Source organism: Mandrillus leucophaeus, unplaced genomic scaffold, assembly GCF_000951045.1.
Source record: "Mandrillus leucophaeus isolate KB7577 unplaced genomic scaffold, Mleu.le_1.0 Scaffold247, whole genome shotgun sequence".
Lineage (NCBI taxonomy): Eukaryota > Metazoa > Chordata > Mammalia > Primates > Cercopithecidae > Mandrillus > Mandrillus leucophaeus.
This window is the reverse complement of record NW_012102554.1, coordinates 147,867-164,329: the sequence shown is the minus strand read 5'-3', so window position 1 is coordinate 164,329 and position 16,463 is coordinate 147,867. Positions and strand designations below refer to the sequence as shown.

Genomic DNA, 16,463 nt, shown 5'->3' with positions numbered 1-16,463 from the left:
CCTCCCTCCCTCCCTCCCTCCCTCCCTCTGTTTTTGAGACAGGGTCTTGTTCTGTCACCCAGGCTGGAGTGCAGTAGTGCAATCAGGGCTCAATGCAGCCTTGACCTCCTGGGCTCAAGCGATCCTGCCACTTCAGCCTCCCGAGTAACTGGGACTATAGACACAAGTCACCACGCCTGGGTAAGTTTTTTTTTTAACTCGTACAGATCGGGTCTGATTATATTTTCCAGGCTGATCTTGAACTTCTGGGTGCAAGCAGTCCTCCTAACTCAGCCTCCCAAAGTGCTGGGATTATAGGTGTAAGCCATCACGCCTGGCCCATAGTGTGAATTTTCTAATTGTAACTCCTTTAGTGTAATTTAACATGTTTCTTTATCTTCTCTATTTTCTTATTATTTAGATACATAGGCTTGATCAAATTCTAGTTTGATTTTTGGCAAGAATATTTGATATGTGATAATGTAGGAGACAAGTATCTGCTTGTTAATCTTTTTGAAAAGTTAGTCATCATTAGTGATCATTCCCTAACTGCATTATTTCACTAGGGATTACAATATGATGATACACTGTCATTTCTGTGTCAATTATTAGCTGAAATATTCTGTAAAGAGGAAGTTCCTATCATCAACTATTGGGTTACCCTAAGGTACAATTTATACATGAGAAATGAACTAGATGCTTAACTCATTCTCTGTATTTACCAGTTTTTAAAATAATAAGTTGGTTTCTTTGCATCTTCCAAAAGTACCAACAGAGGTTTTTTTTTTGTCTTAGAGTATCAATCTGAGCTGACTAAAACATATTTACCATGCATCTATCCATTACGGATGTAATTCATGCTCAAGCTGTTCCTCACCTCTTTGTTCAATGGCAGCATCTCCAAGTTTGTTCCTGAGTCCCTTTTGACATGACTTAGAAGTCTTTTATACTTACTTTCTGATGTGACAGAGAACCCAGCAAAAGGTTATTTTGTTTGTTTGTTTGTTTTTGAGACAGGGTCTCACTCTGTCCCCCAGGCTGGAGTGCAGTGGTGCCATCATGGCTCACTGCAGCCTCAACTTCCTAGGCTCAAGTTATCCTCCCGTTTCGGCCTCCCAAAATGCTGGATTACAGGTGTGAGTCACCTTGCCCAGCCAAAAATGTTATTTTTAATGGCTGCATCGTATGCATATACTATTATTTATTTAACAGGTCCGCTGTTTTGGGGAAGGGGCTTTATATAATTTCTAATGGTTCTCTACTATAAATACAGTGATGCACCAAATAATGACATTTTGGTCAATGGTGGGTATATATGATGGTATATATGATGGTGTATATACATATGTATATACACCATCTATATATAGATGGTAGTCCCATAAGATTATAACGGAGCTGAAAATTTTCTATCATCTAGTGATGTAGTAACTGTTGTAATGTCTTTGCACAATGCATTACCTTTTCTATGTTTAGATACACAAATAATTACCATTATATTCCAGTTGCGTATAGTATTCAGCATAATAACATCCTATACAGGTTTATAAGGCTATAACACATATCCTAGGTGTATATAGTAGGCTATATCATCTAGGTTTGTGTAAGTGCACTCTATGATGATTGCACAGTGATAAAATCACCTGATAATGCATTTCTCAGAACTTATACCATCGTTAAGTGACACATAACTATACTAAGCTATTTTATAGAAATAGTGTGCACAGGTGACTGATAATGTACTTATAAATGTTTTCTCTATTATTTCTCTCTGTTTTCTCTAATATTTTTGTATTATTATTTAATGTTTAAAGAAAGGTAGCTGGGTGCGGTGGCTCACGCCTGTAATCCCAGCACTTGGGGAGGCCGAGGCGGGTGGATCACTTGAGGTCAAGCGTTTGAGACCACCCTGGCCAAGATGGTGAAACCTCATCTCTACTAAAAACACAAAAATTAGCCAGGCATGGTGGTGCATGCCTGTAATCCAGCTACTTGGGAGGCTTGAACCTGGGAGGTGGAGGTTGCAGTGAGCCGAGATCACGCCACTGCACTCTAGCCTGGTTAACAAAGCGAGACTCCATCTCAAAAAAAAAAGAAAGAAGGTAAGGCTAGTTGACTGGTCTATTTGTGGTCTTGCCTATAGACCAGGGTACATCATTCAGTCATCACAGATATCTGCCTCTAGGGTGGGGCTTGCAAACAATGAATTAAAAAGTGGAAACAAATGTGATATAAAAACTCTGGGAGATGGGGGCAAATACATATTTAGGTTCCCAACACTCATTAGTCCCTGAGGATATTCTGCTTCTTGAAACTGTAATCCCTCTCACAGTCCCTGGACAATTCATTGCTCACCAAGAGGATAAGATAAGCCTTGGTGGGAGTATGATAAATGGAAAATTTTTATTGGTAAACTGTATTGGAGGTGGCCCACTTTTAACTACACAAAAGGTAATAAAAGGAAAGTCAGTGTCTCCCAACCACCCAAAATTGCCTGTTTGGCCAGTTGGAAATAACTGGACTAGCTAAATGTTAAAAATGAATTAAGCCATCTTACAAATACATATAATTGTCATACATTTATTTTATTTTACTTTGGAGACAGAGTCTCAGTCTGTTGTCTAGGCTGGAGTGCAGTTGCATGATCTCAGCTCACTGCAGCCTCCACCTCCCGGGCTCAAGTGATGGTCCTGCCTCAGCCCCCCAAGCAGCTGGGACTATAGGCACACATCACCACGTCTGACTAATTTAATTGTATTATTTGTAGAGACAGGGTTTCACCATATTGGCCAGGCTGGTCTCCTGGGCTCAAGCGATTGGCCTGCCTCAGCCTCCCCAAGTGTTAGGATTACAGGCATGAGCCACTGTACCTGACTACATTTTAAAGTACTAAAAGTTTTCTTTAATTTCTGAATGTGATACTTCTAATTCTGATTGACATATCATACAATCTGCCTCTTTCCCAGAACGTTTGAAAACTGTTTTTCTAAAATTGCTGGGCATAGGCAGCAACTCTTTTCTTTTTTTTAAGTTTAATTTTATTTTAGGTTCTGGGATACAAGTACAGGACATGCAGGTTTGATACATAGGCAAAATTGTGCCATGGTGGTTTGCTGCATATATCAACCCATCTCCTAGGTATTAAGCCCCATATGCATTAGCTATTTATCCTGATGCTCTCCCTCCCCCCGCTCCCCTACCCCCGACTGGCCCCAGTCGTGTTGTTCCCCTCCCTTTGTCCACGTGTTCTCATTGTTCAGCTCCCACTTATAAGTGAGAACATGTAGTGTTTGGTTTTCTATTCCTGCGTTAGTTTGCTGAGGATAATGGCTTCCAGCTCCATCCATGTCCCTGCAAAGGACATGATCCCATTCCTTTTTATGTGTGTATAGTAGTCCATGGTATATATGTACCATATTTTTTTTATCTAGTCTATCACTGATGGGCACTTGGGTTGATCCCATGTCTTTGCTATTGTGAATAGTGCTACAATGAACATACACATGCCATGTATCTTTATAATAGAATGATTTATATTCCTTTGGGTATATACCCAGTAATGGGATTGCTGGGTCAAATGGTATTTCTGGTTTTAGGTCTCTGAGGAATCACCACATTGTCTTCCACAATGGTTGAACTAATTTACATTCCTACCAACAGTGTAAAAGCATTCCTACAGCCTCGTCAGTATCTGTTGTTTCTTGACTTTTTAATCACCACTCTAACTGATGTGAGACAGTATTTCATTGTTGTTTTGATTTGCATTTCTCTAATGATTAGTGATGTTGAGCTTTTCTTCATATGTTTGTTGGTCACATAAATATCTGCTTTTGAGAAGTATCTATTCATGTCCTTTACCCACTTTTTAATGGGGTTGTTTGTTTTTTTCTTGTAAATTTAAGTTCCTTATAAATTTTGCATAGTAGATATTTGTCAGGTGGATAGATTGCAAAAATGTTCTCCCATTCTGTAGGTTGTCTGTTTACTCTGATGATAGTTTCTTTTGCTGTACAGAAGCTCTTTAGTTTAATTAGATCCCATTTGTCAAGTTTTGCTTTTGATCAACTCTTCTCTTCAGGAAGAAAATGAAGTTGTAATAGCAGTCTCCAGAAGTAACCCAGCAATGATATAACCGAGTCATCACATACTTTCTTTATTTACTCAGTCTATATGGTCAGGTTCTGTGAGATAAAGGTGTTATTGGTCAAAACTCATTAAGTGAAATTAGTTAAAATTCATAGGTATATTAAAAAAAATAACTCTTACCTCACAGAACAGTTAACATTCACCCTTCAAATTATAGAGGACCTCAAGCATCAAATGCTTAAGCAGAATGCAGAGTGTGCTTGGATTTGTGCAGTTTCCATGACACTTATAGTCTACCATGCCAAAATAGAAAACTGATATAAATGCATTTCAGTAGGCAGTTATGTTAATTTCCCATTCTTTTATTTCATTTTTCTTAATTATAAGGTGAGGGTTGTGTGGATGATTGTAAGGATGATTACTGGATAACATACAGGATGTCCAGTTAAATTTGAATTTCAGATAAACAAGGAATAACTTTTTAGTATAACAAATATTGTATGGAACACACTTATTTTAAAAATTATTCCTTGTTTATCTAAAATTCAAATTTAACTGAGTGCCATGTCCTGCATTAAATCTAGTAACCCTATGAATGAGTAGAGCAGAATGATGAGTGATCTTTGAAAATTTTTTTTAAAACAGTATGTCTTATAGAGTAACACTTCTCAAACTGTAATATTCATACAAATCACCTGACTGCTTGTTAGAAAGCTATATTAGTCCATTCTCACACCACTAATAAAGACATACCCAAGACTGGGTAATTTATAAAGAAAAAGAGGTCTAATGGACTCACAGTTCCACGTGGCTGGGGAGGCCTCACAATCATGGCGGAAGGCAAAGGAGGAGTAAAGGCACGTCTTACGTGGTGGCAGGCAAGACAGCGTGTGCAGGGGAACTGCCCTTTATAAAACCATTTGATCTCATGAGACTTATTTACTATCATAAGAACAGCATAGGAAAAACCTGCCCCATGATTCAGTTACCTCCCATTGGTTCCCTCCCATGATATGTGGGGATTATGGGAGCTACAACTCAAGATGAGATTCAGTGGGGACACAACCAAACCAGGATCTGAAATTCTGGAAAGGATCTGAGATTCTGCATTTCTTTCTTTCTTTTTTTTTTTTTTGAGATGGAGTCTTGCTCTGTTGCCCAGGCTGGAGTGCAGTGGCACGATCTTGGCTCACTGCAAGCTCCGCCTCCCAGGTTCACGTCATTTTCCTGCCTCAGCCTCCCGAGTAGCTGGGACTACAGGCACCCACCACCACACCTGGCTAATTTTTTGCATTTTTTAGTAGAGACAGGGTTTCACCGAGTTAGCCAGGATGGTATTGATCTCCTGACCTCGTGATCCACCCACCTCGGCCTCCCAAAGTGCTGGGATTACAGGCGTGAGCCACTGCGCCTGGCCTGAGATTCTGCATTTCTAACGAGCTTCCGTTTGATATTGATGCTGCTGCTCCATGGACCACTCTGCAATGCTGTAGTGGATATCTGTTTTGGGGGGAATTTTTGCTTTTGTTTATGTTTTCCCAGCTGCCCAGCATCTGAACTGTCTAAGCTTGGAGAATGCACTGGTATGTGAGTCTTAGAAGGAAGTAAAGCCTGATTCTCACTTTCTAGAAACTGATAGAAGTTGAAACATAGTCACTTCACCATCCTTCCCTGCAACTTGGATTCAGGTGCATGAGCTACCCTCCTCTAATCAGAAGCACGTGCATGACTTTGAGTCAGGAACTAATAACACAAAGGAGCAAGGATAGCAGTCAGTTCTCTCTCTCTTGCAATGGTGCAGTTGTGGCCAAATGGAGTTCCCAAAGCAGTGGTGTTGGTGCAGAAAGGAGCAGAGTCTAACATGTCCAGCAGCATTAGTAATAGTAATCTTCTCACTGGACTGCCTCTGCAGCATTATTTTGGACTTTGGTCTTGGCTGCACCACTTTGAGCTTGGTTCTCAACTCACATAATGATTCTGTGGGCTGTCCAATTCCTTTGCTACCAAATCGTACAGGATTGATTTTTGTTGCTTGAAACTAAAAACCCCAGTGAAGCCAAAGGGTCTGCCGGAAACTAGCTGGCTTGCACAGCCCTTTCAGATGGCAGTATGTTTATGGAATGCCACCTAGGTCACCACACAGCATGATCTTTGCCTCACAGAGTGAGGAGGGTTCACAGAGAGAGGCAAATGCCCTCTAGGTGGAAGGGTACCTATTTCCTGGCATACATTTCTGTACCTCCTCTGAAGAGGAGGTTTCCAACAATGACTGCTTTTGGCTTAATAGGACTAGATTTATATGCTAACCCTGTCACCAACTAGTTATGTGAGTTTGGGCAAATTAGCCTCTATGAGCTCCATTTCCTTGGCTGTGAAAGGGAGTTAAGACATGTTTTTATTATTGGATTTTTTCACATTATACATGATTATTTTACAACTTTTTTGAAGTATAATTCACATATCATAAAATTCACTCATTTCAAGTGTACAATTCAAATACTTTTAGTAAATTTATTGAGGTGTGCAGCTATTATTATAATCCAATTTAAAAGCATTTTCATCACCCCCAAAAGATCCTTGATGATCATTTATAGTTAATCACCATTCTCACCCCTGGCCCAGGAAACACCAATCTGCCTTCTGTCTCTATATGTTTTCCCTTTCTGGACATTTTATATAAACAGAATAATACAATTATAACTATTTTTTTACACTAGCTGTTTCTGCTATACAGACAGTCCCTGATTGACAATGGTTCCACTTAGGATTTTTTGACTTTATGATGGTACAAAAGTGATTTACATTCAGTAGAAATTTTACTGTTGAGTACCCATACAACCATTCTATTTTTCACTTTCAGTACAGTATTCAGTAAATTACACAAGATACTTAGCACTTTATTATAAAATAGACATTGTGTTAGACAACTTCCCCCAACTGTAGGCTAGTATAGGTGTTCTGAGCGTGTTTAAGGTAGGCTATGACATTCAGTAGGTGTATTAAATGCATTTGTGATTTATAATATTTTCAACTTAAAATGGGCTTATTGGAATATAATCCCTTCATAAGTGGAGGAGCATCTGTATAGTGAGTTTCCTAAAAGCCTATGTCTCTATATCTAACTGAATTGTTTATCTACAAAAGGCATAGCACAGTGTTTTATATATAGTTAAGTGCTCCAGATAAGAAACAAAACACTGATACTTTTCCTATGAGGTGGTTGTGGTGAAGATTAAATAAATCCATTAGACTTTTGCTACTCTGAGTGGTATCAGCATCACCAGGGAGCTGGTTAGACATGTAGTCTCAGGGCCCATCCCAGACTTAGTGAATTAGAATCTGTAGTTTCACAAGATCCTCAGGTGATTCATAGTCTCATAAAAGTTTGAGAAGCACTGTTATATTGTAAGTTCCTTGAGGGCAGGGATTACGTATGGCACATAGCATGTTCTCAGTAGTATTTTTTGTTGGAATAAATGAATGGTGCCACATAAGAAAGCATTGTGTAAACTTAAGTCTTACATACACAGGACTTTAAGTATAGGACTTTAAGTCCTATGTACACAGGATTGTGAAAGAACAGCAGTATAGATTTTGGGCTTAACTATAAAATCTTTTAGAGAAAGTTTGGACTGGCACTTACAGTTCTAGTTTACTTATTGAAGCAAGTATATTTATTTTTCTTATATCTGAGTGACAATTCCATAGGAAACCCAGTTTTTGATAGGAAATATAATAGTCCCTTAACTGAAATTGACTTTATAGTGAATTTATTAGCATGACAGTTAATTATGAAACTTCTGAAGATTGACAAAGAAAATTTATTTGGTTCCATTTTCTGTAAGAGATAAGACCTTGATGAACAACTAAGAAGCTGATGTCAGGCTTTAAGGGACAGGATTGGTAGATGTTGTATAGTTATTATCAACCTCTAACAAGGAAAACCCATCTAGTTTTCCACTTACAGTGTTCCAGCTTGAAATGCTTTAATTTATTCATTTAATCATTCTTCAAATCATCAAACATTTATCAAATTTGTCACTCTGTGATGAGTGCTGTGCTAGGACTTTCTGATGGATTGCCAGGTACAATATTCTTGAGGAGTTCCATATCAATACCATGACGATACCTTTTCAACTACATGGGCTAACGATAGGCTTTTTATGATTTATGAATTCACGAATGTTAAAGTCTTAAAATGCTATTAAAATTAAACCACATTGGTTATATATTTAGCAAGTCTATTGAAAAGGGTAAAGTTATCTTTTCCAGATAAATCCAATCTACATGGTTAACACTTACAGAATAGGAATTGCTTGTACTTAGGGTTGTTCAAGGAACATAAGAGGGGTATCCTGGCAATTTCCCATTTACACCTACAGGTCCATTTTTAACCCTATTTGTCTTGCATTTTACTGGAAGCTGAACTCTACAGACTGTGCCACACAAGCCCTCTGGTTTCTGGATTGGTCAATAGGAGGTACCAACAGAAGTTTGGAGGATGGGAAGAAAAGAGGACAAGTGTTTATTCCCCAGTCCTTTGCTGGGCCACATTTTGGCAGTGACTGTATTTCTTTATTTATAGTAACAGCCTTTGTCAGGCATCCCTTTCCGAGCTACAGCTCTTACAGGGTTCCACTAATAGCTCCCCTCGCCTGTTCCTTCAAGCTTAAGTTCTCCCATTGTTGCCAGTCCTTAAGTGCTTTACCATTCCTTGTTGGTTCCCTTAACCACTTCCATCCCTCTATAAATTATCCCTTTATTAAGCTCTCGTTACTTTCGTAGAGTGTGCCATCTTTAGTAATAAAAGAAGAGGCCATAAATCAGCTAGTATCTAAGGACTGCCTGCTGAGTTGGCACTGTTAAGACATATAATACATGATCTTGCTCTTGAGACACTTACAGTCAGCCCAGTGAAGGAGATAAAACCAACACATGTGAAGCAATTAGGAAACACTACACATTGGTATCTAGTGAGACACTCCATTTGTTTGCCTCTTACTAACCATTCACCCTTCTTCTGACAACCATCGCCTGATTTTCCTCTTCTGTTACTTCAGTCAATGTCTTTTAGGTGGAGTAAACTTCATTTTCAAAAACATTAATGACATGAATCAGCTCTGAGCTACTGGATTCCTCTAGCCACATGTCCCAATCAGAGCCAATGAAATGTAAGAAGACTATTGCTGGCACCTGTGAGAAGGAGGCATGCACTCTTCCACTGAGATTGCTAACAGTAAGGATTATGTAAACTTGAGCTGTTAGCAGCCACCACATGGAGCCTAAAAATGAAGCCAACACAAGACAGAGTCAAGAGATGAAAAGAAATAGAATTCTAATGACATTGCTTAAGCCCTTGGATCAAACTATGCCTTAAGCTAAATACATAACTAGTTTTTCACTAAAATAGCTCTAACAATTCATAAATTGGTACCAGGAGTGGGGATTAGTAACAGAAAGATCCAGAAATGTTGAAGTAGTTGATTCAGATGAGGCCTCATTGGTATCAGGCTGGGACTTTAATAGCAAAGCAGTAGGTTAAACTGACACCTGTTGTATAGGGGGATTCAGAACATGTGCCTATCAAGGATAAAATGTAAAAGGGCCTGTTGTTAAAAGGTCAGATACTAAAATATATCAACTATTACTTGTTAGTTTTTAGTAATGTCCTATAAGAAAGACTCAAACTTAGGACTGAGATTGATTTATCTAAGGCAGAGAGGAAAAGATATCACTTTGCTACAAGTGAACATTTTTGCTTATAGGCTGCAATAAAAGATGACAGAAACATCAATAATCTGGAGCCATAAAGGGTTGAAAAAGCCCCAAGAGAATGTTAATGTTAATGAAAGCAAGAATGGATAAGATTGGCACTAGGGAGAAGTCTTAATACACTCAGGCCTCTTTCAAGCAATTCCTGCCTGCTGAGAAAGGTAATAGTTATTCAATTCTACTCCCTCCACCACCAGCTCACTCCCTCCCCTTGCATCACTCCCTCCCCTTGCAAACCCAGTGGCTATTGTTTCAAATTGTTATCAGGCAGAAACCAAAATAGAGGCCTTTAAGTTAGAATACCAGGGCCTATTACTAAAAGACAAAAATGCTCAGATGAAAATCTAGATTCAAAGACTGAAGCTTAAAAAAATCCTCTGGCTTTGGAATTTCCCCCTCCATGGAATTGGCCAGATGCAAAGAGACTAGAAGTTTACTAAGAATTAAAGAAAACTGGGCCAGGCGCAGTAGCTTACGCCTGTAATCCCAGCACTTTGGGAGGCCGAGGCAGGCAGATCACCTGAGGTCAGGAGTTCAAGACCAGCCTGGCCAACATGGTGAAACCCCATCTCTATTAAAAATACAAAAATTAGCCAGGTGTGGTGGCACATACCTGTAATCCCAGCTACTCAGGAAGCTGAGGTGGGAGAATCGCTTGAACCCAGGAAGTGGACATTGCATGAACCGAGATCACACCATTGCACTCCAGCCTGGGCAACAAGAGCGAGACTTTGTCTCAAAAAAAAAAAGAAAAAAGAAAAAAAAAGAATTAAAGAAAATTGTACTGTGAGAGAAACCCTAAGTGTGGAGAACAAAGGCTCGGTTACTTAAGCTTAACACAATAGATATTTATTTTTCACTTTTGTAAAGTCCAACATCAGTGCCCCGAAGTAGCAGGTGGTCCTCTGTCCTCCAGGTCCTTAGAGACCTCTCGGTGCAGCCAGAAGAGGGAAAAAAAGACTGGCAAAGGCATACCTACTACTTAACCAAATTGGCTAGAAGTGGTACACATCACTTTCACTCATATTCCAGCAGAGATAGTCATGTGACTTCAGCAACGTTAACAAGGAGGCTGGGAAATGTAGCCCCTGGCTAGGTAGCTAGTTCTCAGCAACAATTGTATACAACAGAAGAGCTTCACAACTCTTGGATGGTAAAAGCTAATTATCTTTGCCATAGGAAGTGATTTTTCAATTCCCACTAGATCGGGAAGGAGAATGCTGAAGAGGTGTAGTCCCTAAAGGATTCTCCTCCCCATTGTCCGTTACAGACGTAACCATGGAGGAAATAATGAATGAGAGATCCTCCAAAAATAGAACATATGGCAGCCAGATTGGTTGATCAAAGAACTTTCTCCCCTCTCATGTTAGGAAGCCCTTGCTATCCCTGTCTAGTAAGATATGACATATGCTATGAATTGGACACATTTTGTGTTTGTCATTATTCGTATTTCCAAATAAGAGTTTTCATTGCAGTTGTTCTTTTTTTCTGTCATTATATATTAAGTATTTTCTAGTTAATTTTATCATATATCCTTAGGTTACTAGGCCATGAAGAACTTTATCAAATTGCTTTATGATAGAGAGGCATGCATATCACCTTACTATCCTGGACTTGGGAGTTATTTGTAGGACCTAGATGTGAGTACATTTTGGGTGGTAAAAAAAAAAATGTCATTACATTGAGTAGCCATAGGTATCAGTGAAGGCATATGTAGGGAAAGAATGTTTGGAGACCTCAATAAAATACCAGGGATGTGTGTGTGTCTGCTGTTTCCGTTACCCAGGACACATCTGCTCTTTTTCTGATAACCATACCCCTATTTTAAGTCAAATCATCTGTGCCATTCATGTGTTACCAATAGACACAACTCCTGGGATGGGCTTGTGAATCAGTCCAGGCCAATCTGAGCATCTTATTCTTTTGGCAACACTGATTGGCTGACAAAAGAATGGGCGCTTGACCTTTGTTGGTAGTGAGGATGGTCTGGAGCTTCTGGTTGCTCATTTGTGGAATGAATGAAGCAAACAGCAGAGGAGAGTGCTAACATGTGGGGGAGAATCTGAATCTCTCTCTCTCTTTTTTTTTTTTTTGAGACAGAGTCTTGCTCTGTCACCCAGGCTGGAGTGCAATGGTGCGATCTCAAGCTCACTGCAACCTCTGCACAGGTTCAAGTGGAGAATGTGAATCTTGATGATATAGTTGGAACTCTTCAGCCAAGCCATATCTAACAGAACTATCTTCAACTTTTCAGGTATGTGAGAATACATTCCCTTCTCACTTTACACCAATTTGGGTTGGACTTTATGTCACTTGTAACCAATGGATCCTTACTGAATCAAATACTAAGTTATGTGAGGATAGATCCATAAACAAATACATATAGGAATGAGTGAATATAAATATACTTCTGGGGAAAACCTAACTAAAATGGAAGTGGTAGACTGAGGAGTGGTTCACAGGGTAGAAGGGAAATAGACTAGGGAAAGAGCTTGAAATTCAGTCAGGGCCAGGCACAGTGGCTCATGCCTGTAATCCCAGCACTCTGAGAAGCCGGGGCAGGTTGATCACTTGAGCCCAGGAGTTCAAGACTAGCCTGGGCAACATGGCAAAAACCTGTCTCTACAAAAAATAAAAAAAATTGCTGGGTGTGGTGGCACATGCCTGTGGTCCCAGTTACTCAGGAGGCTGAGATGGGAGGTTCACTTGAACACTGAGAGGTAGAGGCTGCAGTGCGCTGTGATCACACCATTGCACTCCAGCCTTTGCACCTAGGCAACAGAGTGAGACCCTGTCTCAAAAAAAAGAAAAACAAATTCAGTCAGAAGAGTTTAAATTTAACAAAATAGAAAATTTAGCCATAAAGGTGCTGAAGCACAAAGAGATGTGCTAAGAGTGAAGATTCAAAAGAATTATTCTGGCAGGTTGGATTGGAGTAGAGCAAGAAGGAAGTCAGAAAGGTTACATAGAAACTGCTGAACTAATCCTAGCTGGCAACATTTAAGGGCTTAGACAGAGACCCTGAAGTAGAGACAGAGGAAGGGATTTGACATGAGGTATTTTAAAGGATAAATCGAAGGCCCTGAGATGACTGGTTAAAAGAAATAAAGGAAGGAATGGGTAAAAAATGACATCTATGTATTCAGCTTGGGTGGCAGAGATAGCAGTGGTATCAATGAGAAAGAAGGGAAGTGATTTTGGAAAGATGAGATTATGAGATTGGTTTTTGGACCTGTCGAAACCGGAAGATGGCAAGATGTCCAATTAAATACGTTGATGAGATAAAGAGGCAAATATACAAGTTGGGGGCAAAAAAGGTAACATTAAAGATAAGGATTTGCACAGAAGAAACACTTGAATCAATAGTTGTAGATGAGTACAAGAGGGTGAGAGAAAAGCAGAAATAAACACTGCTAGACCGGGAGGAAAAAAAATGGTGTCTCTGAATGAAATGAAATGTAGTGTCTGGTGGAGACACAGGAAGAATGTAGGACACTTTAGTGCATACAAAACTTAGAGAACTTTCAAATTATGTTAAAAGTAAATACCAAGCACGCACATACTCATCACCCCATCTCCAGCCTTATTTCCAATTGTTTTTCTGGCTTACTGCACAGCATTCACACTGGCCTGCTTTCTGCTAATTCAAACTCACCAAACTGTCTCTGGCTGCAGAGCCTTTGCACTTGCTCTTCCTTCTGCCCAGAAACTTCTCCCCACCCCCCACAACCCCAATGTTTGCTTGGCTTTCTACCTCATTTCATCCAGACCTCTGTTTAAACATAACTTCCGCAAAGAGGCCTTCTTCGGTCAACTTATCTAAAATATAAAATAGTGTCCAACTCTCATCTGCATCCTTCTTTGTCCTTCTGCTCTGCTTTTTCTTCACAGCGCTTTTCCCTACATGACATTATACAATTGTGTATGATTGTAAATGTACTATCTCCCCCACTGGAGCAACTGTAATGAGGTTCCAAGAGTGCATTCGTTTTACTCACTGATGTATGTCTGATAAGTAGAACAGAGCCTGGCACAAACAAAGCCTTCAATAAGAGTTTCTTTCATGATGAATGAGTGAAATGCGGTAATTAAGATGAAAAGAAAAAAAATCAGAAGAGGTCGGAGTCTAAGTCACAATTCCTAGAACATGCCTGTCATTTCACCCAAAAACTCTGCTTAAGGCTCTCACTCTGGCTGCATCTCCTCAAGGGGAAAGGAATTAAGGGAAGTTTGCTACTGCCAACGCAGGGACTTGGGATTCGTTCCTGGATGATAGTGGTAAGAATGCTGTTTTCTCCAGAATTACTTCGTTAGTAAGAGACATGTCCAATTCCAGACTTCACAGACTTCACTTCCTTCTCCAGCTGAGCTCCAAGTGGAGCTTTGAGAGAAAAACAGAAGGGTGATGGCTGGAAGACTCAAGGCTTCCAAAGTATTCCTCTCCTGAGTATCAGCAACCAGGTGAATCTCACAATGAGTATGACAACTTGGAAGGGGCAAGAGTCACGTGCTTGAGGGGAAAGGGCACCAGGGTGCAATCTCTGTTAATCCTTCTCTATACCCAGCTTCCCGCTGCGGCCTGTACAGAAACAAGCACGCAGGCACTTAAGGGGACAGTGGTTTCACCGCGTCCCTCCCGGCGGCGGCTCCCCACCTTTCCCTCCTCCCCACATGCCCCTCCCAGGCTGCAGGCTCGGCAGCCGACTTCCGCTGATCTGGGCTGGAGGGAGCCTAGAATCCAATTACTCTTCCCTAGGGAGCGCAATCCACCCGTCTGGCCGCAAAGAGCGGAGCCGGGGTCGGAGAGCCGAAGAGGCCGACCCTGCTCCGCCCGCCCCCACTTCCCGCCGCCCCAGCCTCAGGCTCGGCAACCAGGGTGGGGCAAGCAGAGCCACGAAGGGGCGCGCGGCACTGCCGCCGGGACTATTTGTCCTTCCGCGCGCGGCCCGGCCCGGCACGGCGCGGCGAGAGGTCCGCGGCGCTGCAGCCCCGGCGCCGACGTCGGCCGGGCTGAGTGGCAGGAGATTAGCCAAGGGCTTCCCCCGCCGCGCGTCCTGGCCAATCGGCTCCGCGGGCGGTGCTCGAGGGACGCGCACACGCACTTTCCAGAATCCACGCCTCCCAGCAACAGCCTCCAGCCCCGCGACGCTGCCCTTCCGGCCCCTTCTCTCCGTTGGGCCTGCTCTGGCTGCGGGCCTGGACCCTGGCCTCTGGCCTGTGGGCTTTTGCGTGCTGCTCCTTAAAGTGACAGGGAAACGGGGCAAGAGGTCCAAGGGTTCCGTAGGAGAAGGAGACTTAGTATCTGTGGCTCTCCCACCGTCCCGGCTTCCCTAACCGACTGGGGAGTGAAGCTCTAGAGATGGATCTTTGGGAGGAAAAAACTGGACCTCCCTTCGGGTTCTTTAGAGTTTAGGTGAAGAACTCTTTCAGTACCATTGAGTGTTCTCTAGTAAGATGATCTTAGACTGATGGATTTCTCGCTTGCTTTAAAGCTGTGGTCAGAGTACTTCATATATCCTTTCCTTTCTGCATCTGGGGGAAGGAAAAAAAACACTTTTTACACATTGTCAGGCCGCAACGCAACTGACATACATGCTAGAAGGAGATGTTATATTATGCCTTGTGTCCTCTTTTGAATCACATTCTCCTGAGATGTGGCTGACCCTTAGGCCCATGGTGTTCTTGAATGTGATTGACATGCGTGTTTAGCAAGCTAGTGAGAGAGAACCAGGGAAATTGCTATCAAAACAATTACATACAGGGACATCAGAACAAAGGCTTGAGACCACTGGGGAATGAGGGACCATCCCAGTTCTGCAACGGATGCCCTCGGGGTTGGTGGCCAAGTCAGATCTTTGTGTCTTGCTTCTTCGTAGCATACTGAATAGAACTGTCTTCACCACGCTCACTATTTCAGTGTGTTATAAAAATAAGGTGAAAATGTTGAAGGTTTTGTTTCGGGTGGAGGGAAGGTGGTGCCGTTGAAAGGCACTCTCTGAAGGGAAGATTCTGTAAAAGGAAGCCATTTTATCTGCCTACAATTTGGTCATTTCAAAGAAATTCAATATACATGTGTTAAGACTATATGCTGAGTTGTGTGCTATGTAGTCTTCATAAGAGTTATAATCTAGTAAACCCAGCTAACTCCTGCATTCTCAGATGGTTTCCCATGTCTGTGCCAGTTTCCATCCCTAAATTCTGGCCATTTTAATTCCCTATTTCTGCTCAAAGGCTACAAAGCATTGCTAGATACAGGTACAGAATGATGCTGTGGTGGGAGCTCCCCAGTTGAGTGTAAACTGTGGCTGTAGTCCAGACGTGTGATGTATCTGTGGAACTGATGGCTATAGAAGCCATTTGACTGGAGCGATTGAGGAGCCTCCTGGGACAGAACAATCTTTGAGGAAGAAGGAGCCAGACACACTAAAATTGAGCTAGGAACAAAGACAAAGTCTTGGGAAGGGAGAGGTCCTTTTGTATTCAGCCTTGTGTCCTGACCCTTGTCTGAATCCTGTAGGAGTTGGGGAGGAGGAAGAAGATGGAAGGAGGCAGTAAGTGAAAACTGAAATACCTGTCAAACTTTTTAACTTCCAGATTTCACATTCATAACACATGCCCTCACTTCC

General features: G+C 41.5%; 1 protein-coding gene across 1 annotated transcript in view; it reads left to right on the top strand.

Moving 5' to 3' along the window:
• Window positions 1-15,921, top strand: part of LOC105541896 — a 40,219-nt gene extending 24,298 nt beyond the window's left edge. Inside the window, exons 3-4 of the mRNA XM_011983166.1 lie at window positions 11,938-12,091; window positions 14,183-15,921. Coding sequence (XP_011838556.1) covers window positions 14,509-15,171 — 663 coding nt within the window. The 5' untranslated portion in view covers window positions 11,938-12,091; window positions 14,183-14,508 and the 3' untranslated portion in view covers window positions 15,172-15,921. The remainder of the gene's footprint in view (window positions 1-11,937; window positions 12,092-14,182) is intronic.
• The last annotated feature ends 542 nt before the right edge of the window (window positions 15,922-16,463 follow it).